Source organism: Gracilinanus agilis, chromosome 3 (assembly GCF_016433145.1).
Source record: "Gracilinanus agilis isolate LMUSP501 chromosome 3, AgileGrace, whole genome shotgun sequence".
NCBI classification, from domain to species: domain Eukaryota; kingdom Metazoa; phylum Chordata; class Mammalia; order Didelphimorphia; family Didelphidae; genus Gracilinanus; species Gracilinanus agilis.
This window is the reverse complement of record NC_058132.1, coordinates 193,579,651-193,607,350: the sequence shown is the minus strand read 5'-3', so window position 1 is coordinate 193,607,350 and position 27,700 is coordinate 193,579,651. Positions and strand designations below refer to the sequence as shown.

The 27,700-nt window shown below is 42.8% G+C and overlaps 3 protein-coding genes across 3 annotated transcripts; 1 reads left to right on the top strand and 2 right to left on the bottom strand.

Moving 5' to 3' along the window:
* Nucleotides 1-527: 527 nt before the first annotated feature.
* Nucleotides 528-13,377, bottom strand: C3H11orf52 (chromosome 3 C11orf52 homolog). Its single transcript, XM_044666311.1, has 5 exons — nt 13,249-13,377; nt 3,708-3,753; nt 2,128-2,165; nt 1,797-1,840; nt 528-1,567 (listed from the first exon to the last, which is right to left on the bottom strand). Exons 1-5 carry the CDS (start codon nt 13,325-13,327, stop codon nt 1,319-1,321), a joined length of 456 nt encoding a protein of 151 aa, XP_044522246.1. The 5' UTR covers nt 13,328-13,377; the 3' UTR covers nt 528-1,318.
* Nucleotides 13,378-16,283: 2,906 nt separating this feature from the next.
* HSPB2 (heat shock protein family B (small) member 2) lies at nt 16,284-18,467 on the bottom strand. The gene is made up of 2 exons (XM_044666310.1): nt 18,210-18,467; nt 16,284-17,533 (listed from the first exon to the last, which is right to left on the bottom strand). Exons 1-2 carry the CDS (start codon nt 18,301-18,303, stop codon nt 17,079-17,081), a joined length of 549 nt encoding a protein of 182 aa, XP_044522245.1. The 5' UTR covers nt 18,304-18,467; the 3' UTR covers nt 16,284-17,078.
* A 988-nt stretch (nt 18,468-19,455) lies between these two features.
* On the top strand, nt 19,456-22,857 carry CRYAB (crystallin alpha B). Its single transcript, XM_044666309.1, has 3 exons — nt 19,456-19,838; nt 21,112-21,234; nt 22,506-22,857. The coding sequence occupies exons 1-3, from the start codon at nt 19,641-19,643 to the stop codon at nt 22,707-22,709; spliced, it is 525 nt and encodes a 174-aa protein (XP_044522244.1). The 5' UTR covers nt 19,456-19,640; the 3' UTR covers nt 22,710-22,857.
* The last annotated feature ends 4,843 nt before the right edge of the window (nt 22,858-27,700 follow it).

Here is a 27,700-nt window from a genome sequence, read left to right as displayed (position 1 = left end):
TTGCCCGCCCCCTACCTGAAATAGATGCACTGGGCTAGTCTCTTTGGTCCTGGCAGCCTCGCTGGGCCAGGGCCTACTCCAGTCTCCGGCTCCGGCCCAGGTTGAGGCTCCGGGAGGCGTGGCGCGTTCCCGCTGCCATGGAGACAAGACCGCTCAGCACCGCCTCTCAGATCCCGCCCCGTCCTCTATTTCCTCCGCCCGTCTACCCCGCCCCATCTCTAATCACATTTTCTCCCTGGACCTTGCTCTTGGACCGGTCCCCGCCCCCCTCACGACCTCGGTCTGGCCCCGCCTCAAACTACGCCCTCTGCGTCTGGCCTCAGCCTCTCCATCCACATTCTCCGCATAAGCCTAGATCACGGACCTGTCCCCGCCCCCTTCGCGACCCTGGGCCGGCCCCGTCCCAAACTCCGCCCTTCCTAGACCCTCCCATGCCAAGGCTCTCAGCCTGAGAGCTAAACCGGTGCACGGGGCGGTTGGAGAGCGATTGCTCTCCCTAGAAAAGGCATCGAACCTTGACGCAGCGTTTTCCACATCAGTTTATTCACCCCACACATTTCCTTTCTCCTTACAGGCAGGGCTGACCTTTAGCCCGAACTGGGCTTTGCAAAGGAGGCACCTACTCCCCAGGACAGCCTGAGAGACCCTCTGGAACCTCCAGCTACCACCAAGGGCCCCACTCCCGGCTCTTCTCCCTAGAGATGCACCCCTTCCCACTCTAGGATCGCCTCTCGTAAGAATGGGAACTGTGGCCCAAGGGAAGAGCTTCTGTGTCCACTTTCCACGATTAGATGAACTGGGGTTGTTCGTTTCAGAATGGGCACAAACACTATGCTTTCCCTTGGAGGGAAAACCTGAGCCCCAGGAAGCAGTATCTTCAGGGGTTGATTGTTTTGGGGGCCTCTGGAGTTTCTTCTAGATCAAATTACCCCCAGGTGGAAGTCAGGCTTTTGTCCATTTGCTTATAGAGTTACCAACATTTTTTGTCTTTTCCCTGGGAGCCTGGGACCAGCCTTATCAATCCTGGAAATTGAGCCTAGCCCGGCCTGCTTTGAGGAGATTCATCCGACCTTTGGGTTTCTGATACCAGCATAGCTTTGTTCTTAAAGTGTATGGACAGACCCAGGAAAGGGAGACTGGTCTTAAAACTCTAGGGATCCCAGAGACACTTTGAAACTGACAAAGAAAGAGGGGCTGCCCCCTAGTCCCCAACAGCATCAGATTATTTCTCATAGAAGTGTAGGACTTATGTCCTCTGCTGATACAGTATAGACACTGCCCTGTGTTCTCTGTTCCACAGTGTTTCACACTCTGGGGCTTACACAAGGGTGCCATTTTTGCTGTCATAGTGGGGTGTGGCCTGGGGAAATCTAATGGTCGCATATTCAGTGGCATTCTCTATTTGTAGGTGCTTCACCTCCTGGGCAGATCTTGGCTGGGTACGGCTGCACACTTGGATGTCTGCATAATGCAAGCTGCTGTCCTCTGACTGAGGGCCTCGATTCCCCTCTCCAGACCTGGGCAATTCCGACACCAGCTCATAGGTATGTCCCATTGTCTCCTGGCCCTGCAGAGAATGGGAATGATTGAGGGGATTGAGTTTTGGCTTTGAACCTTACCCCCAAAAGTAACAGTTAAACTGATCTTTTATTCTGCCTCTGTAGGAACTGAACCAGTAAGCTCTAACAAATCTGGAGCTCTTTCTTTCCCAAGTGGAAAGATCTTTCATTTCCAATGATTGTCAGAATCCTTTTCTCAAGTGTTGGAACTGGGACAGGAAAACATGATTACTTTACCTTTGTGCTCTTCTGCTTTTCTGTTCTTCCTCTTGCTTTGCTCCCTGAAGGAAAGGGACCCAAATGGTTAACAACTAAATTCCTGACTGAGAAATCAGTCCCTAATACTATATCCTAAGAGGGTGGGGAACAAAGTTAGGAGCTGTGAGGAGTGGTCTTAGCTCTACAGATTTTCTTAATTAAACTATTCCTCCATGTTGTTTCCAAAGCTTTCTATTCTGCTGTTCTATTTAACCCCATGTCCTCTCCAAATATTATTTTTCCTCTATCCTTTTTCTCTATGCCCATATTCCCCTGGTCTTAGAGCACCCTTTCCCACTTCCCAAGTTACCTCTTTTCTTTTTCTTGTGGAAGGATGATGGACAGTTCCTGTGATGGAAGACACATGTTACTAAGTGTGCAACATTCCCTTTATAACTTCTCTCATACTCCTCCTCCTCCACCCACCTTCCATTCACATATACACATATGCACTGCAGTAGTGATAGGGATAGAGACTAGATCTTTGATTCTTTTGGTATAGGAAACTTCTGAATGAGGGGACTTTTTCTTCAAGTTGACAACTTTTCTTCAACTTCTAGAGCAAAGAAGTATCTTGCCTTCAGCACACAGGCTGGATGAATGGGAGAGGCAGCACTTGAACCCAGATCTGAACTTTGAGACCAATTTTCTATTCACTGTGCCATACTGCTCCTAGTTGATGATAAATATTCTTCTTCTTCATCATCATCCTTCACTACATCAAAAGATAAATCATTTCACTGACATGCAGAACAGAGGGCTAACATTGCCTTTGAGAATCTAGGGGTACTTCACACCATGAAGTGGTTATCAGAATAACATTTCAGTATGATAATAATAATAACAAAACCACCTTCTATAGGAAGCCTTCTTCAACCCCACCTGATTCTAATTACTTCCCTCAGTTTTTGTTGTTGTTCAGTTGTTTCAGTCCTGTCTGACTTCTTTCTAACTCCATCTGATGTTTTCTTGGCAGATACTAGAGCAGCTTGCCATTTCCTTCTTCAGCTCATTTTACAGATGAGAAAACTGAGGAAAATAGGGTTAAGTGACTTGTCCAGCTTATAAGTGTCTGAAACCAGATTTTTTAACGAAGGTCTTCCTGACCCCATGTCTGGTACTCTATCGACTGTACCACCTAATAGCTTGTTTTGTATGTATTTGTTTTCATGTCTCCTCTATTAGATTGTAAGCACCTTGAGACTGTCTTTTGCCTCTTTTTGTATCCCTAGCATTGCTGGCACATAGTAGGCACTTAATAAATGTTTATTTATTGATTGATTAATAATCCTTACTGCAAACGGAAATGTGACTTTTTTCCCTCTGGGGCCAAGCAGAGGAAATTAATCTCTTTTTCATTATATAGTATTTTGGATTATTGAAGGCAATTTCAAAGACCTGAGTCTTTTCTTCTTGAAGATAAACATCCCAAGTTCCTTCAAGTGAACTTCTTTTGATATGATTTCAAGTCTACTAACTTTCCCAATCATAACTCTTCCAAGGTATGCTTCAGTTTGTCAATGTCCTTCCTAAAATATGTCACCCAAAACTGAACACAATACGAGGGGCGTGATCTGATTATAGCACAGTAGGATAATCATTTCCCTTATTCTAGGCCTCTATTAATGAAGTTTAGGTTTTGGGGTACTCTGTGGTCGACTCATATTTAGTGTGAAAACATTTTAATATTAAAAATCTTCTTTTAGTTTCTCTAGAAATATTAAGAAATCATATTTCTTCAGCCTCAAACCCTTTCCAAATGTTTCCTTTTAGGAAAGGAGATAGAACTAAAGCTAAAGACGCAGTGATTGTTTCTTGGCCTCTGATCTTTCTTAGAGAAAGGGACTAATGATGATAACCAAACTTAATTCTAGTCTCTAAGATACCCACCTACCTGAAGTGGGTGGTGCCAAGACCCACCTAAGATAAATGTCTTCTTTTGCATATAAGGTTAAGATATAGATTGCAAAAAAGAACTCTTTTTAGTCCTTAGGGAGTGGTCCAGAAAGGAACTAGAATGTGACTATATTTTAACATATTATGATATTTTGTTTGTATAAATTTCCTATAAATATTACCTCAAATCTTTTTAGAGCAGAGAATCATGTCACAGGGCCTGGGGGTCTATGTCAGTTTGGACATATCTTTCTCCAAGCTAGAAATGGCTTGGATATAGATTTTGTTGTTCTCTAGTTATTTTTTAGTCATGTCTGCTTCTTTGTGACCGCATTTGAGACTTTCTTGGCAAAGATACTGGAGTGGCTTGCCATTTCCTTCTCTAGCTCATTTTCCAGATGAGGAACTGAAGCTAGTAGGGGTTAAGTGACTTATCCATAGTCATACAGTTGTGTCTGAGACCAGATTTAAATTTAGTCCTTGAGATTCCAAGTCCAGTGCTCTATCCACTGTGCTATCTAGCTGCCTGGTTATGGATTAATGTTAAATAAAATTATTTCTTGCTGATGAGCTTAAATAAAAACCACATTATTGGTATTAATACTTTTTTTTTAAAACCCTTACCTTCCGTCAGAAGAGTGGTAAGGGTAGGCAATGGGGGTCAAGTGACTTGCCCAGGGCCACACAGCTGGGAAGTATCTGAGGCCAGATTTGAACCCAGGGCCTCCCATCTCTGGGCCTGGATCTCAATCCAATGAGCCACCCAGCTGCCCCCAATACTTTTTTTTAGCATTAGTTTACAGTCACTTAAAACCCCTAGATCTTTTGCCTGTACTGCTGTTTAACCACATCTTCATCCTGTATTTTGGCAGCTTTTTATTTTTTTTAAGCCTAACTGTAGAATTTTACATTTATACTTGCCGAAGTTCATCTTATCAAATTCTGCCCATTATTCCAGTCTCTAGAGAACTGCTCTCTAGATCTCAGAACATTCCTTGCTCTCCTGGGACACTTCTCACCTTTGCCTCTATTTCCTTTACTCTGCTGTTGTTACACAGTTGTGTCCAACTCTCCTGTGAAACCCTTTGGATCACAGCTCACCAGTACAGTCTACAGAGTTTTGTTGGCAAAGACACTGGAGTGGTTTTCCATTTCCTTCTCCAGTAGATAAAGGTAAACAGAAGTTAAGTGACTTGCCTGGGGTCCATATAACTAATAAGTTTAATGAGGTAGGAGTTAACTCAAGTCTTCCTGACTCCAGGCCCAGAGTTCTATCCACTAAGTAATCTAGCTGCCTCCTTCCTTTACTCAGTAACCTCCTTTTCAAGGTTCCCTCTCAGGTATATCACCTAATCCAGAACCTGGAGTGATTGTTATTTTAATATGTTTAGTCTTACTATCATTATTATTGTCTACGGACCCTCAGGACATCCCCCGGATTTTTTTCTTTTTAAACCCTTACCTTCTGTCTTAGAATCAAGACTGTGTATTGGTTCCAAGGCAAAAGAGCTCTAAAGGCTAGGCAGTGTAGATAAAGTGACTTGCTGAGGATCACAAAGTTGAAAGTATCTGAGGCCAAATTTGAACCCAGGACCTCCTATCTCTAGGCCTGGTTCTTAATCCACTGATTCACTTAGTTGCCCCCTCCCATATTTTCTTAATGTGCTTTAATCACAGTCTTCCTCTTTTATCTAGTTCCTGCTCTTATAAGGAACTTCCACCTCTGGCTTGGTGTTCTCTCAATCAATTCAACCCCCTTGACTTACTCCTCTCTTCCATAGCTCAGCTCCACACAGAAATGGCTCTTAATATTCTCTTGATCAGGCCCATCACCCACAAGTTTTCTATTCCAGTGATCAAGAACTGTGGAATTTCTGTATCCTATCATTATACTTTATCTTTCCATCTCTCCCTGTTATTTCTAACCCTATTCTTTGTCCTCCTCATGACCTCCAAGCTCTCCTTCCCTCAATACAGGTAGATGGCAAAGTGGATAAAGCATCAGACTTAGAGTTAGGGAGCTCTGCCTCAAACACATACCAGCAGTGTAACCCTAGGCAAGTCACTTAAATTCTGACCTCAGTTTTCTCCTCTAGAAAAGGGGATAATAATAACACCTATCTCACAGAGTTGTCAGGAAGATCAAATGAGGTAATATGTAAAGCACTCTACACACCTTATTTATGCCAGTGGCTGTTATTATTTTCCTAGGCCATCATTCATGCTCTGACTAGACTCTCTTCCCTTCCCAGTCTTGACCCCCAGTCCAGCTCCTCACTATCCTTTTTACTAAAATTCCTTGCTTCTTTTTCTTTTCACCTCTCCCATCTTGCCAGACCCCAACATTGGATTACTCTCACCAACTGGTTCCTTTGTTCCTATTCACGTGCTACAGAATTAGAAGAAGCCATGAAATCAAATTGATTATATATACACCACAAATTTGTTCCTTCCATTCTTACTCAGTTGCTTCAGTCATGTTCAACTCTTCATGACCCCATTTGGTGTTTCCTTGGCAAAGATATAGGAGTGGTTTGCCATTTTCCTTCTCCAGCTCATTTTCCAGTCGAGGAAACTAAGGTAAACAGGGTTAAATGACTTGCCCAAGATCACATAGCTAGGGTCTGAGGCCAAATTTGAATTCAAGAAAATGGGTCTTCCTGATTCCAGGCCAGGTACTTTATCTATTTCACCACCTAGCTACCCTAGAAATTCTTTTATTCATTCCTAATTTGTTGTCTATCCCACTCATCACAGCATCTATCTTCTGTTCTCTTCTTCCATTGCATCCCCTCTCTCCATCCTCTCAGCTGAACCTCACCTTCATACTTCTTAACATTTCCCCACTTTTCCCTCCTTTACTTCAGTTTTTGATGAAGATATGATCTTCTCCTTAGCAAGGCCACCCCTTCTACATGTATCCTAAATCTCATCCCTTCCTATTTTCTCCATAAGACTATTCCCACAATCATCCCCATTTTTCACTGTAATATTCAAGCTCTCTCTCCATATCCATTTGTTCCCTCTTTGGCGCCTCCAAATAGAATTAGACTATCTTCATCTTTAGAAAAAAAATCAACTTTTCTTTTACAACAATGAACAATATGGAAATATGTTTCAAATGATAATACGTATGTAACTCAAATCAAATTGCTTACCATCTCTGGGAAAGAGGAAGGAGATGGAGGAAGGGAGACAATTTGGATTTTATAATTCAGAAAATTTATGTGGAAAATTATTATTAAGGAAAAAGACCTGTATAACAATATTCATAACTGCGCTCGTTGTGGTAGCAAAAAATTGGAAAATGTGGGGTGTCCATCAACTGGGGAATGGCTGAATAAATTGTGGTATAGGTTGATGATGGGAATATTAGGGTGCCAAAAGGAATAAAGAAATGGAGGAATTCCATGTGAACTGGAACAACCTCCAGGAATTGATGCAGAGCAAAAGGAGCAGAACCAGGAGACCATTGCACACAGAGACTGACATATTATGGCACAATCGAATGTAATAGACTTTTCTACCAGTAGCAATGCAATGATCCAGGACAATCCAGAGGAACTTAGGAGAAAGAATGCTATCCACATCCAAAGAAAGAACTATGGAACCAAAAATGCATTAGAAAAATATATGATCGACTATGTAATTCGATAGGGATGTGATTAGGGTTTTGATGTTAAAAGATGACTCTACTGCAAATATAAATAACATGGAAATAGGTTTTGAACAATGATACATTTATAACCCAGTGGAACTGCTTGTTGGCTTTGGGAGGGGGGAGGAGAAAGCAGGGTGAGGGATCGTGAATTACATAACCATGAAAAAATATTCTAAATAAAAAATTTTTTAAATTACTATTACACATAATTGATTAAATAAAATATCTTAAAAAAAGAAAAAAAAAAAACCTCTTTCTCTTGACCCTACTCTTATCCTCTCTAGCCATAATATCTCTCCTCCCCTTCTCAGTTAAATTCCCTGAAAAAGCAGGAAATCCCTCTATTTCCTCTTCAATCTCTTCTAAACTCTTTACAGTCTATCTTCCAACCTCCATTCACCTGCAATTGCACTTTCCAAGTTACCAGTAATTGCTAAATTAAATATTTTCTTAATTCTCATCCTTCTTACCTCTTGTGGCATTTGACACTATTGGCTACCCTTCTCTTCCTGTATTCTGCCTCCTCTCTGCAGTTATGGCACTGCTCTTTCTTGGTTCTCTCTGACCACTCATTCTCAGTCTACTTGGCTGAATTTTCATCCATGTCATGCCTACTAACTCTAATCTTTTTTCTAAGGCTCTGTGCTGGACTCTTCTCTGTTCTTTCTGTATACCTTCACTTGTCTATCACCTCAGCTCTATTGGGTTCAGTTCTCTTCTAATACAGCTATTTCCTATCTCTGTCTCTTCAATCTAGCTTCTGTCCTGAGTTCCAATCCTTTTTAACCAACTGCTGTTTGTACCTTTTAAAATGGACATTCTGAGGTAATCTCAAATTCAACCTATCTAAAATAGAACTCATTATCTTTCCTCCAAAAGCCCATTCTTCTCTCTGACTTGCTTATAACTGTCAACAGCACACCAAAAGTCACAGAGCTGAGCAACTTCAGGGTCCTCTTTGCCTCCTTACTTTCACTAACTTTTACAATCAGTTGCCAAATCTTGTTGATTCCAACTCCACTTCTCTCTGTCTGTTCCCCTCTCAATATTCTCACAACCAGCACCCTAGCATGGATCCTCATTACCTTTCACCTGGGCTATTACACTAGCCTCCTCATTGATCTGGTGAATGAATCTTCTCTCCACACAGCTACTACTGATATTCCTAAAGACAAATCTGACTGTCACTCCCTTACTCAAAAAACTTCAGTGGTTCCCTATTACCTCTAGGATTAACTACAAGCTCCTCTGAATGGCTTTAAAAGTCCTTCACAACCTGGCTCCTTCCCATCTTTCCAGACTTTTAACATTCCAAGAACTCTAGAGTTCAGCCACACCAGTCTACTTGCTGTCCCTCAAATGGGCTGCTCTCTCTCCCCAATCTCTTTGCCTTTGTATTGGCTGCCCCTGTGCCTGCAATGCTTTCTCACTGAAACTCTGGCTCTTAGAATCCATTGCTTCCTTAAAACTTGGCTCAAGCACAACCTCCTTCAGGAGGCTTCCCCTAGTCCCTCCCCCAATTCCCCCCTCACCCCACCCCCACTGCTAGTACCTCATCTTCTAATGCTACTTTCTATCCACTGTGTGTTTATCTTGTATGTATTAATTTATGTATTTATTGTCTCCCCCATGAGACCATAAATTCCCTGAAATTAGGGAGTTTTTTCTTTTGATTTTTCCTTGAATCTCTAGTGCTTGGCTTAATAAATACTTGTTGATTAACTGTATCTTAATTCTATTAAAGATAATGATGATGATATCTAACATTATATAGGGCTGTGTTGGTAGACCTAGTGTCAGAGGGAGCTGCTCTCCTCCCCCTCTTCATGGGTACCTGAAGACATTTCTCTCATCACTTGCCCCTCTGCCCAGCAGCCACATGTGGTGTGAGGGTTGCAGTTTGGACTCTAGTCTCTAAAAGGTTCACCATCACTGATATAGGGCCTACTGTGTGTCGGGCTCTGTGTTAAGTGCTTTACAAATATTAATTCACTTGGGGCAGCTGGATGGCTCAGTGGATTGAGAGCCAGGCCTAGAGATGAGAGGTCCTAGGTTCAAATCTGGCCTCAGACACTTCCTAGCTGTGTGACCCTGGGCAAGTCACTTGACCCCCATTGCCTAGCCCTGTAACAAATAAAATTAATATAGAAGGATATATAAAGATATTAGGGTTTAAAAATGAATTTAAAAAATTAATTCATTTGATCCTTACAACAACCAACCTGGGGTTAAATGACCTGCCCAACATGGTACTGTTAACATCTAAGTTCAGATTTGAACTCAAGTCTTCCTGACTCCAGGTCCAGGGCTCTGGTCACGGTATCACATAGCTGCCTATCATTTTATGTATTGACTGACTATCTCTGCAATCTTGTATCATCTACAGATACGGTCTGCACACCACTTTTGACTTCATCCAGATGGTTGATAAAAATGTTGAATACGAATGGAATAGAATTCAGTGCTGTTCCTTAGAGGCATCTCTCCAGGTTGTTACCAGTCTATGAATCAATACCCTAAATTTGTTCATTCAACTAGTTTTGAATCCACCTATCAGTCAGCCCAGGCTATCATGAATCAAATGCCACCTTGGTCAAATCCAGATAAACTACAGATATTCCTTTAATCTATGAATCCCTTAGGCTCATGTTCCCTGAAAGGCCCCTTGTTGGCAAGAATGGGCAAATGCCCTCCAATGCACTGGTTTTTCATTACCTCCATGACAACTTCTGTCGCAGGCGAGCTCAAAGTCGTTCTTGCCATTGGAGGAGGGCACAAGTCAGTCTCTTTGTGCATTGGGTCTGGTACTTTTTCTACCCTGTTAGATCTTTTCTTCCCAAGGTAGATTCAGTGTTTCCCATTAGGAGTTTTCAGCCTGTTGCTCAGAGTCTGGCAGCCATCATCAGAACTGGGCTGACTAGGGAAGAATCTGTAGCACCCTCTGGATGAACAGGCTTTTCACACAAAAAAGAGATGTACTTCCAGGGCTTCCAGCCAGTTCCATGGCCAGAGACATAGCCTCTGTGTTCATCTCTCAGATGAGACATCTCTCATTCCCCACATTTAGAGAGTGTCCCACTCTCTAACAAGGACTGGCTGTCCCAAAGGCAGGCAAGTCAGTTAGCATTGTGAAGTGCAGGATACACCCCAAACAGAATTTTCTGGAAGGTTGTTTGGTACAACTGACATAATTGAGCCCAAAATACAGTCTGGGGCAATCAGGCCACTCACTACCTGCCAGGAATGCAGCCCAACTCAGAGCTATTCTGGGATTGTCTGGCTGACTAATCCCAGCAGCCAGGAAGGAGAGCTGTCATCCTGAGTAGAATGTCCCTGAATTCAGGGACCCTCTGTGCCTTTGATGGGGGGTGGGGGGGAGAGATGTTTTTTTTTCTGATCTTCTACTGTGAATATTAAATTGAGACTGTCACACCCAGGACTGGGTGGGTTGGAATTTACTTTAGCCTCTTCCCTAAAAGGTGATCTTCCTACTTCTTCCCTGCCCTTGTTTTTAATTAACAGAGAAAGCCAGAAATATTTAACCTTTTCCATTCTCTCCAGAGACTTTCTGTTCATAGGGCTGGGAGGATCAGATGTGACTTCTTGACTCAGCAGCTATATACATGCAGGACAACAGACCTTCCTCTTATAACTCCCTTCTGGATCCCTGGGGTCCCTGATGGAGTCCTTCTGTCTACTTGGTCCCAAGTACCACTGGACCTAAGAAAACTGGTCTAAGATCTTCAGAGGTTATCATAGATTTTTATTTTGGCAGCTGAAATCCTAAACTAGTCAGAGCCATCCACATCTGGTTGACTAGCACTCAAAGATTTTTTTTATTCCTTTAAAAATGAAAAAAATGAAAAAGAAAAAGAAAAAAGTTCTAAGTCAGGCTTCCAAGTCATATTGTTTTCCCTGCTTTAGAAATCAGGAGATTTTCAACACATTTTGAGATTGCTAAATTGGGAGGGCCCTAGGTCTTTATCTACTAACCAAGGTGGACATGAAGAATGGAAACTCTTAAAGTCATATCTCATTCCATTCCCTTATTTCTCCTTCTGCCCCTTCCCTCTTATTCCCAACTCCAGAACTCTCACCCCTAACCTTGTTCTAGCAGCTCTCAAGCATATTCATCTCTGCTCTGTCACACATACCACAGTCCACCAAATTATAGATGCCAGAATTTTAGAATTTAAAGTGATTTCTGATATTCCAGTTAATCTGCCTTTGGGTTAAGGTAAGGAAGTCAATCTTAGATTATACAGGACCAGGCCACGTGATATCAGCAGTCCAAATGGTGATATCACCACCTTTCCCATGTGGACATTGTACAGGGATGCCCAGATCTCAGAAATAAGCCACACCCCAATCACAGCAGTTGACTATAAATTCACAAATGAAAAAACCCCACAGTGTTTTTGGATATCTGAAGGATTATTTAACAGAGGGTAGTGAGGAACTTTTCTTTATACTTACTGAAGATAAAAGACAAAATAAATTTAGGTTAGACCAAAGGAAGCACTGCCTCATTTAATAATGTAAGAAAATGGATAGAGGAAGTAAAGAAGGCTATAGCTTCTCCATTTAATAAACTAAGATACTCATTAGATTAATGGATCCCCATTAGATCCCCCATTTGACTAGGGTAGAAACTGACCAGCCAAGAGGGCCATAGAGAAAAGATGATGATCCTTGAATATGGTGATCATAAAAAAAATATGAAAGGAATAATCTTTTTTTTTAAAGCCTTATTAAAAGCACACTTGTGGGGAGAGGTAGGGGGTGGCGCAGTTAGGTAGCTCAGTAGACTGAGAGCCAAGCCTAGAGATGGGAAGTCCTAGGTTCAAATCTGACCTCAGACTTCCTAACTGTGTGACCCTGGGCAAGTCACTGCCTTGCCCTTACTAATCTTCTGCCTTGGAACCAATATGCAGGATTGATTCTAAGATGGAAGGTTAGGGTTTAAAAAAAAAAAAAAGCACTCTTTTCTAAGAATCATAACTATCTTGGAAAATGTGAGACATATGATCACCATATTCTAACAGGGTCTCTCCATGTCCATTTATTTGATATGTGTCTGTACATGGAACTATAAAGACATATATATGATACAAAATAACAGTATAATTGACATTTATATAGTGATTTAAGATTTCCAAAGCAAAGCACTTTAACATATGCTCACTTCCCTCAGAAAACTGGGTGAGACATGTTCTACAGAAATATTACTGCCATTTTACAGATGAGGAAACAATTTCAGAGAAGTGAAAGGTCTTGCCCTTCCATGGCTGCATAACTAGTAAATGTCAGAGGTATGATTTGAACCCAGATCTCTCCTGGGTCCAAATACAACACTTTACTTTGAATATATCTGCTATTTCATGAATACCCAAATAGTCTCCTTCCTCTCACTCCTGTTTATTTTTGACATTTCTCAAAACCTGGTCACCCTAATATGAAGAAACATGGAAGAAAATGAGGAAGAGGAAGAAGAAAGTGAATAGGCTTAAAAAAAAGCAAGAATGAAAAACCAGAATTGGATTTTCCTTCCTAGCACTGAACAAAGAGGGACTGACCAGAATGTGTATAGTTGGTCTCTGCCTATTTTGGAGACAGCTCAGCCCTAGCACACCAACTCAGTGTTTTCTCTGAGTTTCTCCCAGAAAGTAAGTCCAGCAGCAGGTGCTGGCATGAAAGTGGGCACAGGAGCCAGGAGGTGCCAGGCAGAGGGAGGCAGCAAAAGCCTGTCTGTGTGCTGGCTTTCCCTTGCAAGACACAACCAAGTTGCTGGTGCCTCTTGCCCAGGCTGAGGCGTCCCTCTCCACCCACAGTGACTATCAACAGGAGGATAATCTCTTTCTGCCCACTACTCACCAGCTTCCCCCACAGCAGAGCTGGTTTCCCATGGTGCTCTGTCCCCAAGGGTGTTTTTCCTCATAAAAGGATAGGGCATTTCCTGGTTTGCTGTCCAGCCAGGAGTGGCAGTTCCCAGAGAGCCGTCTGTCAGTGTCGGGTTTCTCCCCTCGCACAGGGAGCAGGATGGCTTTCCTATGCCACCTGCTGGAAGGATTGTCAGGTGGGCGTATTCCCCAGGCAGGAGAGGAGGGTGTAGGGCTTTCACACCCTGGCTGGCCTCCGCTGGGAATTGTCTCACCCTTGAGAGTTTGGAGCTCCTTTAATGAAATTGCAAACTTCTGACTACCATCTCCCATGCCAAGAAGCCTGAGTGGCACAAGGTGTTGGCTTCCAGTGCCTGGGAAAGTATCCTTCACCCCGAAGACCTCTCTGAGAGGGGGGAACGCCTTAACTTTTCCCATCACCACCCAGGCTGACTTAGCCTTTTGGAGGCCAGCAGTCAGTGCCTTATCTCTCGAATCCCAGATCCTAAGGCAAAGAACAGGCACTAAACACAAACACCCAGAGGTCTTGAGTTTAAAGACCAGGATTGGTTCGGATATATACAGTTGAGAGATGTGGCTTCGGTGGACTGAGGTTTTTATTTTGAATCCTGGCTCTTGTGTTATCAGTTGTGATTTATTGGCAAATTACTTAATCTCTCTGAGCCTTAGTTGATTTTCTGTGAATCAAGACTAATTATAATGCTTTATGATTTGAAAAGAGTCATACATATATTATCTCATCTGAGCCTCACAAAAACCCTGTGAAGTAAGTGCTGCTATTATTATTCCCATTTTACAGAGAAGGAAACTAAGGTTATCTTACCCAGTGTCACAGAGTGGCAAGTGATGAAGGCAGAATTTGAACTCAAGTCTACTGACTATATAACTTTGACTCACACTTAATCTCTTTGCGCCTTATTTCTCATATGTTAAGACAGGCTAATTATACCTGTTCTATGCCACCTACCACACTGGGTTGAGGGGGAAAAGAGACAACTCATGAGGAAAACACTTTATAAAGTGCTACTATACTAAATTATGGTACTATGCTGGTGTCTCATGCTTCTTTATATTCTTTTTTTACAATATCTTTTGTGGTGTTATGTGTAATTAGTAAATTTCAAACAATACTTTGAGGGAGGAAGGCATTAATGCCAAAAATGGCTCCAAGTCAAGGAGCTCTCTATGAGCTCCGAGAATTTCAGTTGGGGATCCTCCAGACAGCAATGGAAAGACGCATGGCTCCAGTCTACCTTTTCCAGTTTGATTTTATACGAATCCCTTCAGGGACCTGAAATCTCAGTCAAACTGGCCTATTTGCTATTCCCTAAATATGTCATTCTGTCTTTCCCCTCCCTACATGTATAGAGGCTGTTTCCCATCTCTGAAAATCTCTCCCTCTTTATTTCTAACTCTTGGAACCACTAGCTCCTTTGAAAGCTCAGGTGATGACTTCCTATGCAAGGATCCTTCCCTGATCCCCTATTTGTTAGGGTTCTCTCTCCTCTCCCAAAATGACCTTATATTTTATATTTATATATGAATACATAGTGTTTCCTAGTAGAGTATAAGTCCTTTGAGGGCACCTTAGCACCTAAGAAAATACTTTTCACATAGTAGGTGCTTAATAAATGTATGATCAATTGGACTGAATTGAATGGTAGGCATGAGCAGGCTGTGACACATTACAAATGAACAACTGAAGAAAAGAAGGAGGGTAAAGGATGTCATCAGAGAAATGTATGACCAGAAAAAAAGATGGGTTGGCCAATAACAAAAGTAAAGGATGACTGTTGGTTCAGCCTCATCCTTGATTGGTATCAACATCAAGTAATCTAGGCCAAGAACCTTGAACCATATGTATAGAACCCCTGTTAAAGATTTATAGGAAGGCAGGGACAAGAGTTGCATAGGATGGGGAAGTGTTGGGGAGAATATCCGGCATTGATGATATCACAGGTCCTCCAGCTATTGAAGAATCAATCACATTAAGATACCTACTATGCTAACCTCACTGGGATTTATATTTTAACTGGGTACAATGTCTTGATTTCTAGTGGAGGATTTTCATCTATCAGTAACAAGTGAGTGGTAAAGACAATATGGGGGAAGTTGTTGGGTATGTGTTGCCTATTCAGCTACTGAAGAATGACTCAAAGTTGACAGTTTCCTTTTCCCTGACCTCAGGGCCTTCCTCAGCCCTGCCTCCCCCAGAAAGTAATGATCAATCTTTCTGAAGACACCACTGGTGGAATCGGAGCCTAGACACTGACTCCCCCCATGTCCCAATATGGTCAGTCCCTTCCTTAAGTGGGAAAGCTGTGCTAGAAGTTGATGAAAGTTTTATTCCAGATATGGAATATTTCAGGAATTAGAGGCAAATACTTCCCCCAGGCCTGAAAGAGAAGGTGGGTTTCTGTATAAAAGTGTTGGATTACTTTGAAAGACTTTAAAACTCTGATTGACACGTGATTCCATGTGTCGTGATTCCAGAGGTTGAATGATGGAGCCTGCTATTTAGCTCTTGACAGAAAGGAGAGGGTCTAAAAATGAAGACTCAGGCATATATTTTTGGACATGGCCAATAATGAAACTTGTTTTGCTTGATTGTACATATTTGTTACAAAGTGAGGAAGTATCAGGGATATTATTAGTTGAAAATTTTTTTAAGTTTTTAAAAACAGATTAGGAGCAAAGAAACATGAGTTTTAGTCTCAGTTCTGTCTCTATCTATTTGCATGGCTTTGGGCAAGAAATATTCTTTTTATAGGTCTCAGTTTCCTCATCTGTAAAATGAGGGTGTTTGTCCACATGACCTTTATTTAAGGTCTTGTCCATTTCTAAAATTAGATCTTAAGGTTCTGGATCTCAATTTCCTTCATATATAAAATGATGGATTGAGTCAGATGATCACTAAAGACCCTTCCAGCATTACGACATGACTGCTATGGACACTTTGGGGCACGAGGATGATTGATTGTGGAGGAAAGTTCTTTAACCAATGCTTTTTCATTCATTCATTCAACTGGAAGTATTTATGCTCTCCTGGTTTATTTAGTCCCTTGAATATGGGAACTCTTGTCTACTCCATAGAAGTATGTGCCCAGGAACCAAAGGACATGGCTCTAGGCAATACTGCCTAGACAAAAACATGTTCTTTTCTTTTCCCCAGATCCCTCTCCCAAGTTCTGCCTTGAAAAGTCCAGACTGTCTGGAGACCCTTGTTTTTGTATCTCTAATCACCAGCCCAGACTATGCCCTCTGGGTTGTTTGGATGGCATAGCCCTCCCAGGATCACTCTGGCTTTTGTTGTATTGTGAGAAAATCAGAGCTAGGAATCTGATTAGGAGCCAGTGCCAGTGTCCTGCTGAAATCACAGCATCCAGTTGTGAGCTCAGTCTGGCGTTGAGCTCAGTCTGGCGTTGAGCTCAGCATATCCAAATTAGGAGCACCCTGTCCAGCTAGTAGTCCTGCAGCCCTTGTCTATGACTCCTTTCCTCACTCTTAGTCTCATTCTCCAGGCCACAGAACAGGGAGAAACACAGACAGGGCCCTGGGATTTGGATTTATTCATATCTACCCACATCGGAATGAAGGACAAGGCTAGTCACATGTTCCAAGGGACCAAACTAGAGAGACATTCCATTCGGGATCACTACTATCCCCCCACCCCCTTTCCCCTTCCCTCTTCCCTTCCTTTTCCCTGTGAGATGCAACGGCCTCTAGGCTAGTTGGCAGCTGCTCCCATTACCATAAGGCCCTTCCTGTAAGAAAGGAAATTGCTTGGTGCCAGGTTTAGGAAAATCAGGGTCCCATCAGTTCTCCCTCCCCTTCTTCGTCCTGGTCAGGAGGTCTAGGTAACAGAGAAATATGGACCTCATTGACCTCTGTGTCCAATCGTCTGCCTCCCCGTGGAGCCTCCAGATGGAGAATGCCATCATGGGAGAGCGCAGCCCGAATGCGCCACGGATCCACATCAGCAGGCAGGACATAGGTACGGCAGAACTCACGGGACACGAAACCGTGGCGATCTAGGCGCTGAGGATGCCGGCCAGACACCTCCAGCAGGTTGTCCACGGTTCTCACCGTCACCTCATCTGGGGTAAAATGACTCACGTCCAGGAAGGCCTGGAACTTGCCTTCACTGAGACGGAGCTCGGACGCCCCGGCTCCGGTGCTTTCCCCAGCTGGAGCTGCTCGTGGTCGAACGTAGTAACCATGGAACAGGGTGGGAGTCAGGATCTCCTCTGGGAGCAGGCCTAAGGGGAAGGTAAACAGAAAGAAAGAGTGAGTGGGGAGTAGGGAGAGGAGGAAGGAAAGAAGTCTAAAAGGAGAATGGAGAGTGAGAAGAGAAAGGCAGGACTGAAGAGCAAAAGGAAAGGGACGACCGGGGCCAGAGGGAAGGCAAGGCATACAGGGGGAAGAATAGAGGTAACGAGTGGTCGCCTATGTGTAGCCGGAAAGGTTTCATAAAGCCCAAACCCAGAAGCAGAGGCCCAGGAAGTGCAATCTCCACGCGTTTTTGCAGACAAGGAAACTGAGGCAGAGTAGCTAAGTCAGGGGTGCAGGGTCAGATTCGCCTCTGACTCCAAATCCAGTGAAATGGAGAGAGGGAGAGGGGAAGATACAGAAATGATAACAAAGAGGATGAGGGGTTGGAGACAAGGAGAAGACAAAAAGTTGAAGAGAAGGGCCAAGGAATGGAACGAGGGAAGTCCCAGCTAAGGCGGCTGTCGGTCCAGGAGGAAGGATCTCCTGGGTCAGACAATGTGGTGGGGCCCAGTCAGGGAATGGGGCTATAACCCACACGGGAAAAGTCAGGCTCGGATGAAAGACGATCCGCCCCAGGAGGTCAGTTTAGTTCAGGTTGGGGGTGATGGTTAGTGCGGGCCCCCCAGATCGATTAAAGGGGGAGGGGCATCGTCGGTCCCGTACCTTCCCCAAATCGTTGCTCCCCTAAACGGCTCGGATTAGCGAACTCGTATTCCGTGGTGGCCGGGTGGGCATGTGGCACTGAGCGACCAGACATGGTCCCAGCCGGACCTTCAGTCCCTGCAGACACAGGGTGCCCCTCCTGCCAGGATGAATAGCAGTACTCTGGAAAAGGACCCCGGGAAGGCTGGAGCTGGGGCTGGGGCGGGGTCGGCACTGCCCAAAAATAGTGCCGAGCCTTGGATGGGGAGGGAGAGGAAGGCTCTGGGAATGCTGCCTTCCCTCCCCCTCCAGCTCCTCGGATCCCGTTGCTCAGCTGTTCAGCTGTTCAGCTGGACTGAGTGGTCTGGTTTTGAGGCCAAGGAGGGCAGGAGACCCATCCTTACCGGAATCTCCCAAACTCTGCCTCCTGCCCACATGACAGCCTTAAATCCTAATGCATCTTCCTAAACCTAATCCTCCCAGGGTCACAGAATTGGGAGGAGGACCTGCTGGCCATTTGACCGCTTGAATAGTAAGAATGGGTTTAGGCTAGAAGGAGTCTTCGAGGGCGTCCTGCTGGGCCTCATTCTTATAGACAAGGAAAACGAGGCCCAAAGTAGGGGAGGTGTTTGCTCAAAGTCACAAGCAGGATTCACACTCAGGCTTTTCTTACTCCAAGGCCAAGGCACCATCTGCTTTGCCAGACCCACCCTCAAGGTGACAGACTTTGTGGCATTCTCATTCCTTTTCAAAAGCTGGGCTCTAATCCCTGCTCTACCATTTCTTTCATTTCTCAAATTCTGCAATTCTAGGCGCAGGGATCCCGGCACAACCACCCCTACCCTGTTTCTTCTCTCAGAGCTCTGTCTGGCTAGAATGATGTCAAGGGCCTCTCTCCGTTCTTCCCTTCCACTCAGGGTACTCCACGGACACATGACGTCTCTGTGACCACTAGCCTTCTCTAAGGAGTAACAAAGAGTTAATGTCCTTGGGACCCAGCCCGGGCAGATTCCTTCCCTGCCAGTCTCCGCCTGGGCCCAAGATAGTCGCTGGCCTGACCCCCCTGGCATGTGAGACTATAATGGGAGGGGGAGGGGCAAGCTGCTTGGCATTCCTGGCTCAGCCTTAGCAAGAGGGGAGGGAGAACGGGAGCACTGAGGGGTAAGAGATGGGGGTGGAACAAGGGGCGGGGAAAGCACCCGAATTTGGAGGGCAGGACTAGTCACTTGCCAGCTCAGACATGTTTGTGTTTCTCTTTTCTTAGCTTGGTGAGTACTGGGTGTGTGTCACAGCCAAATCCCTGATCACCAGTCCTCCATGAACTGGGATAATAAAACTCCTGACATCACCATTCCAGAAACTTCACGGGTGCAGGGTATATAAGAGCCCGACTGGAGCCTGGGCTGAAGGAGCTGCCTAGCCAGATATAGCCCACAAACTTCTCTAGCCACCATGGATATCGCCATCCATCATCCCTGGATCCGTCGCCCCTTATTTCCTTTCCACTCACCCAGCCGAATCTTTGACCAGTTCTTTGGAGAGCATCTGCTGGAGTCTGACCTCTTCCCAACCTCCACTGCCCTGACTCCTTTCTACTTTCGACCCCCTTTCCTGCGGACACCTAGCTGGCTTGAGACTGGCCTCTCAGAGGTAAGCCTTCCTTCTGTCAGGCGATGGGCACCTCGATTTTTGGTGCAATTCATCTCTCCGGGCTCCTTGCTTCAGTTTTCCCAATAGATAATCTCATGCTCATCTGCAACATAGTTGTCTAAGACAGCTGTGCCTGGTAGTGTAGAAAGATGAGGTCACTGCCAGTTTCTCAGCTTGTCTGATCCAATTTATTTTAGACCCTCTGTGAGAGGCAGGGTCAAAATATACTATTAATAAAATCCCTTAGGACCCACTAAGGTCACCTCATCTGCCCCTTGGGCTCTAGGCAGCCTTTACCATGCCTTTACTAGATAGAGGGACCTTTCTTGCTTTAAAAGTATCCAGACAGAAGTAGTCCTAACATTCCTGGATCACTTGTTCTGGTCCCTTACAGCCATCTTCGAACAATTTTTGTTGGTATTTCTTAGTTACGTTTGCTTTTTCCCCAGGATTCAAGGGCCCTGTCCTTGATCTTAGCTTCCTTTCCCTCCTGTGTAAGACCATAAAAAGTAATCTTGTTTCTCTCCTGCTTGTCAACCCCCTAATAGTGACTGATGGGAGGCTTAAATATAAGGAGGGGCAAGGTCATCTTTTTAGATCTTTGTTCAAAATCTGGACCCCTGTCCAAGTCTCAATTTCTCCACTCTGCTTTGGAAGGGGAAGGAAGAGAAAAGGTAATAGACTAGGCTACCCCAAACAACACCCTTATTTAAAAATACTGAAGTATGAGTAAACAGGAGTCCAGTGGATGAGTGGGCAAGGGCACTGAAAGGACAAACTGGGTAGTTTCTAGATTAAGTGGGTGGGAAACTTGGCAGTCCTGAGGAGCAGGCAGAAGAAGTCTTTGTTTTTATAGATAAATATCCAGGGGCTTGGAGGTTTGAATTTGGCAAACTGAGAGGGGTGGGGTAGATTGTGAACTCATGTTCACAATTATAGCCAAGCCCATCTTTTGTTTAGTATAGACATACTGTGGACATCCTGGCTCAAGCTTAGTTAAGTGTTAGTGGTCAAGGCTCCCATAAGCCGAAGAACTCTGATTTTTTTTTTTTTTTTTTTTTAGGAAAGGTATTTTTCCCAGGGGATGGGGCAGAAGTGGGGGAGGGAAGGGAAGGAGAAGAAGGATTCCTGGATAGACTAGGTTTGCAGATGTATTTTTTCTTCTGGCTTATCAATGCCCCCTACAGGAGGGAAAGAGAGGTCTTGACTTCCTTGCTGCACCCCCACCCCGCAACCCCTCAGCTTCCCCTGAACCTTTCTCTCATATCCCTAGATGCGACTGGAGAAGGACAAGTTCTCAGTAAACCTGGACGTGAAGCATTTCTCCCCAGAGGAGCTCAAGGTCAAAGTGTTGGGCGATGTGATTGAAGTTCATGGAAAGCATGAAGAGCGCCAGGTATCTGGCCCATCCCTTATTGGCAGCCTTATCTTGCCTCCTTGCTCTGAACAGTCACTCTTCTGCTGTGTTAGAGGGAAGGAAGGACTGCTATTGGGGGAGGGAGGTGGGAAGGATTCCTGAAGCTCTTAGAGCAGCTGGAGTACATCCCAGTTAGAAACCAGGAGAGCCTCAAGGCATTCAGGGAACCCATCATGCTTGGAATCCATTCCTACTCTGAACCTCTTGTTTTAAATTTCAGAACTGTATTTAACTTCTTGAACCACTAAGACCACTTGGGAGTCACCAGACAGAGAGATCATTCCTAAAGATTTTAAGGATCTGAGGATATGAGGGGTTAACTCAAGGCCTTGTCTTCTGGATCCTAAAGTCTGGCGTAGTCTTTCCTTGTCAAAAAATATTTATCAATTCCTGAGGAAGGATTTTGATGCACCTTCTCTTCTATCACCTAGTAACTAATCCCAAACTGTTAGCATTGAGGCAAAGATGGCATTAAACATATCCTGGTGGAATCCATTGATGCCCAAATGTTTGGGGTTGGAATCAGGTATATGCTGGTATTAACCAGCTTCCCAGGGGGAAAAAAATGTATGAAGGGCACACTTTTAAATTTAGTCAGCATTATCAACATTTTCTCTATTGCTTTCTTGAGTTCAGACAAGCAAAAAAAGAAATCAGACCTTTATTTATAGGTAAAAGGCCCACATTGGAATTTTACAATTGGTTCTTAGGAGCTGGTTCAAGCTAGTCCCAGCATACCATGAGTTGAAATGCTACAAGATGAAACTGAAGATATCCAGGAGGAACCTGTTGGTTCCACTTGCTCCCTATCATTCCTAGAGCCAAGCTGACCAAATGAGTTGTAGGTTTTCTCTGTGGTTGAACACAACAAAGTTAGCCTTTGGAATCCTAAATTCAGTTTGGCTGTTGGGTATGATGATCTAAACCACTGAGAAGATCTCAGAAACAACCCCATCGACCATGGATTTGGGAATTGAGGAATATTAGGGTTGGTCCAAATCTCCCAGTGCTTCAGTTGAAGGAGACCCAGGGAATCCTTGTTTGGCACCAATCTGAATTCCCAAACTAAACTAACTTCAGAAGTGCTTCATGTAATTATCCCAACACTCAGGGTCAGTGAGAAACAAGGAGGGGTGAAAATGTGGCTAGGTTTTGGGCAAGCAATGCTGCCATTCTCATGGTTTCTCTTTTTGTCTCTACCTCTTTCCCTTTTTCATTTTTTCTCTCTTTGTTCTCTTTATTTTCAACAGGATGAGCATGGCTTCATCTCTCGTGAATTCCATAGGAAGTATCGGATCCCAGCTGATGTGGACCCCCTTGCCATCACCTCATCTCTGTCATCTGATGGGGTCCTTACTGTGAATGGACCAAGGAAACAGGCTGCTGGCCCTGAACGCACCATTCCTATCACTCGCGAGGAAAAGCCTGCTGTCACTGCAGCCCCCCGGAAATAGAGGCCCCAATCCCTTAATTTTGTTTTCTATTGCAGGAAAGCTCTTTCATCAGTAGGGATACAATGTCCTATGACTGGTGCCAATGCTTATTTATTTATGCTGAGGGCAGAGCCCAAATTACTAGGCCAATAAAATGATTCAGCAACAAGTAATTGTCTAATCTTTGAATGTTCTTGGTTATCTCAGGACTCATCAGTTACCCATAAAGAACCAGCATAATTATTACCATGAGATTGGGGGACTTCCATTTTAATTTGTAGCTAAGATTTTTCTAGTAGATTGAACAAGTCTATCTTATTTATCATTCAATATATTCAACAAACACCTTATTAAGCTCACACGTAATGAGTAGGGCACTCTAGTAGTGTTAGATGTTAGGGGTGAAACAAAGATGAATAGCAGAAAGTCCCTGCTCTTATGGAGCAGCTATGTAGTCTGGTAGAACGGAGACAGCATGTACTCACATAACAATAATACAAGCTAGAACATGATGAGTGGCTAAGTCAGTACAAAGAAAGTACTATAGAAGGTCTGGGGCAGGAAGGTTTTCTAGTTAGCTTTGACCTGAGAAAGTTTCATGAAAGAAGTATTACTTGAGCTGGATCTTGAATGGATAGAATTTAAATAGGCAGACAGTGGTGAAGAGCATAAGCACTAAGTGGGAAAGTGTGGAGGTATATGAGGTTCTATAGTAAATAGGTAGAGGGTCATAGCTAAAAGGGTCCTTAGAGATTATCTCTAACCATTTTCATAGTCAAGGAAACTGAGGCCCAAGTTTGCCTGGACCATATGGAATAATAATCATGATAATAATTTACACATCTTTTAAGACTTAGAAAACAACATATTTATTACCTTCCTTGATCCTTAAGATGATTCTGTGAAATAAATACTGAAGATATTATTATCTCCTTTTTCAGAGAAGGAAACGGGTTCAGGAGGGCTCATTTTCCCACAGTTACCAACTAGTAAATCCCAGAGGTAGGGTTTGAATCCAGCTTCTGGCAACTTCAAGCCCAGCATTCTTTCCATTATTTTATGGTGAGGCAAAAGGAGATGGAGATATACAGGTAGGGGTATGAGGTTTGTCAGATGGTGCTAAGTTGTCTTCTGGTTTTAAAAAAAAAATGAGAAGGAAGATCTAGAAAATTATTATCCAGTCTCTCCTGAATACAACCTATAAGTAGCTTCTAAATAAGAAGGCAGCTAGGTGGTTCAGGGGATAGAGCACTGGACTGGAATCAAGAAGACCTGAGTTCAAATTTGGCCTCAGATGCTTAACTAGCTGTGTGATTCTGGACAAGTCACTTGGTTTCTGCTTGCCTTAATCCACTGGAGAAGGAAATGACAAATCAGTCCAGGATCATTGCCAAGGAAACCCCATGGATAGCTACTAAGAACCCAGTGAATAAGCTAGAAGACTGAAATATCCTAATTTCTCTTTCCATCTTGATAGGGTTGGGCTAAAGAACATATCAATTTACAGAACTAATAGCACAACTAACTGCCTATTAGCTCTTTAAAGCATATGAGAACCAACCAAATATCTCTATAATCAAATGTGTAGTTCTAACAGCAAACTTAGACCCAGAAAATCATGCTGGGATACATTACCTGACATCATAATTTATAGATGTTACTTACTTTTGCTTCAATAGCTATGCAGTGATACTTGTTTCCTGAATAAAAGTATTTCTAGTTTATTGAGAAAAGTGATGGAGACCAAGACAAGGACACCTTTTAGCATTAGCAAATAAATAAATCATATTTAATTCTTATCTCAATAACATAATTAACAGTTTATTTAGATCAGGAATTTTTTTCTTTCAACTTCCTCTCCTAAAAGTTCTATCCTGTATGCAGAAAACATGGTCCTTTTCTTTTTCTTACCTGTGTAGCTTTTAAAAGATTATTATTGAAACTTAATAACTACCATAAAGTAGAATTAAATATTTACTGAAGACAGAATTTCAGAGCTGGAAAGGACCTCAGTGGCCAGAGCCCAATTTGTACTTGAACTCATAACTTCAATATTTTAATGGATCTGTGTATGATTACTGTGGGCTCTTCTACCATTGGGATAGATCACAAGCTATTCATGACTAACTTGGAACCAGTTGATAATTCTTCTTCATGTCTTCCCATAATTTCTGCATGTTGGATCCATTAGAAGGGAGAAGAGAGGGAGAAGAGAGAGGCCAACTTCTTCTAGAACCCTGGACTGGAACATCAATGGAGCACATGGGTTATCCTCCCCTAACTTTTACAATGTGATTCACCCAATTTCTATTTTGGTCAGATAACTTCTATGCTGATATCCTCTATACCATTTTTCCTACGTAATTTTTTGTTGGCAATATTTCACAGCCTACACATGCTCATCATATACAATCTTTCTACTGCCCTTTGAGTGACACTCAGCTTTCATTCTTCAGAGGCTGAGGTATTCCATGGCTTGTGGCCATCCAGCACTCCTGGAATTATATTGATATTTTTTAAATGAGCTTTTGCTTCAGGATGTAGGCTGGAGTCATTAAAAGCATTACACAATTTTCCATTGATAATCCAGCTGACTTGCCTCATCTGATTCAATTCTGGGCCAGGTTCACTTTCCATGTATAGGGCAGGTACAAGATATGGGCACTGATAGATCAGTTCTCTAGGTTATCCTATTCAACTCTAGAATAATTTAGACCAGCAATTCTCAGAGTATGGTCTGGGGACCCCTGGAGATCCCCAAGACCCTTTCAGGGGATCTGAAGGTCAAAGTCATTTTTATGCTAATATTAATTTACTATTAATATAAAACTATTTGATACTAATATAAAGATGTTTTTATTTCTAAAATGGTAAATATTAACAGAAATGAACCATATAAACAAAAGTTTTTTGGAGTCCTTGATACCTTTTAAGTGTGTAGGCCACCTTTGAGAACCATTGATCTAGATATTGTCTATATTTTATCTGTTGAGATCTATTTATCATCTCCACATAATCTTATATGGACAGCTTAGTTGATAAGAAGTAACTGACATGGAAGATCTTTTAGCTCATGCTTCCAGCCCCCTCTGTGGCAGCATGAAGTTTATTATATATATATATATATATTTCAAGACTCACTTCACACAAAAGAACCCCCAAAACTTCAAGTTTGCACAGAAGTTACAAATTATGTCATGTCAAAACACAAAGATTCTCAATGGCTTCCAAATAGAACAAGGCCAAGGCTGAATTTTGACTGGGTTCTTATCAAAAAGCCAAGTCGGGGAATATTTTGGAAGGACAGAAAGCCCCTAGATTTCTCGGTCTTGACTGTCTCAAACAACTTTTTTGAGACCCATCAATTTATTCTAAATTGGGCAAAGTGCCCCTGTTAAGGTTTCAGCCTTGGCTTTACCAAGCAGCTGCATTCATGTCCAAAGGGGAAGAATGTTAACCTCTTGATTACTGGTTTTCTAAGAGCTTAAAGCTTTTCAATAAGGTCACAATACTTTTCAACAAGAAAGGGTGTGGATCACAAAAAGGGGTCAAAAGAGAAGTCTCAGATTTTTTATCTATTTGAGACTCTGTTTCTCTTATTGGCTTCCCACATTCATCTACTTGAATTTTCATATGTGGCTAAGTAGTCCAAACTCTTTTTGAATAAATTATGAATCTCATTTGGGGGGCTTCTACTTGTTGCAGTCAATGCAATTTCATCCACAAGTAGTACCAACTTGGAAGACTTCGCTATCTAGGGAACCCCTCCCTCTTCATCTTGGAAATTGAATTGGATGAACATTTTGAATTATCTTATGTGATATTAATATATGTTTGGGAGACATTTGAACATTTAAGACAACCTTTTTGCTCTACCAAATCAAGCTTTTTATAGTTAATAAACAATATGATAGGATTTTGTTTTCTCTCCACCTTTTTTAAAAAATTTAAACATTTATTAATATTCATTTTTAACATGGTTACATGATTCATGCTCCTACTTCTCTCCACCTTTTTAATCAACTGAGTGGCTATAAATTTATGATTAGCTGCAAAATATCATTTATAAAAGTCTACCTTTTTCCTTCTCATATCTTCATTGAGTATGTTTTGCATATATGTGTAGATTATTTCATAAAAATTTTGCAGAGATGGGAAAGTAGTCATATAGGCTGGTAGTTATTGATATTGTCTCATCATCTTTTTGTTGTTGTTATTAAAGTAGAAAGCATTTTCAAACTCTATTTACGATTGTCACGGTGACAAAAAGTAGTTTTGGGGGAAAAAATGCTAGTTTTTCCCTGAATCTCAAAAAAAGAATCAAAGGAAGTTACAGAAAATTGGGAGTGACAGGAGGAAAGAGGTCCACTGACATTTGTCTTTCACCCTAAGAAGGGCAAAGGATCCATCCTCTGGCTTTCCTATCCTCCCCATCCCCTACAAGGGGACATGGAATACTAAGGCTTACAGAACAAAAATGGGATGGGTACTTTGGGAAACGGAACCTAGAAAGTCTTGCCCTGCCCACCCACAAAACCAAAAAAGCAGATAAATATGGAGGAATATCTTCTGTGAGAGGAAGAGGAAGATCAGGGGAGCAGGTGGGGAAAAAAGGAAGGAGGACAAAGGTAATCAAGGGACTGTCCCACATATTTGTCTCAGGCTTTTTTGCCTGTCTGACATTAGAGAGCTCCCAGACAGTGACCTCAAAGAATCAGACACTTACTTCCCCAATTCCAGTTAAATGACTTCCTTTCTCTGAAGACCTTGCTGATCTTTGCATTGAGAACTCAGCTGCTGGACAAATAATATTTCTTTTGGAAAAAACTATTGATACTTAAAAAAAAAAAGAAAGAAAGAAAACCAACCCAGTGATCTCGAAGGTGCAAAATTGAAGCAATCATTAGACGTTTTCAGAACTACTATGGCTCACTCATTTTCTACCATGATGGGGAAAAAAATACAGTTCACATGTATTTTTTTTGTCCCCTTTAGGTAGCCCCTAAATAGAT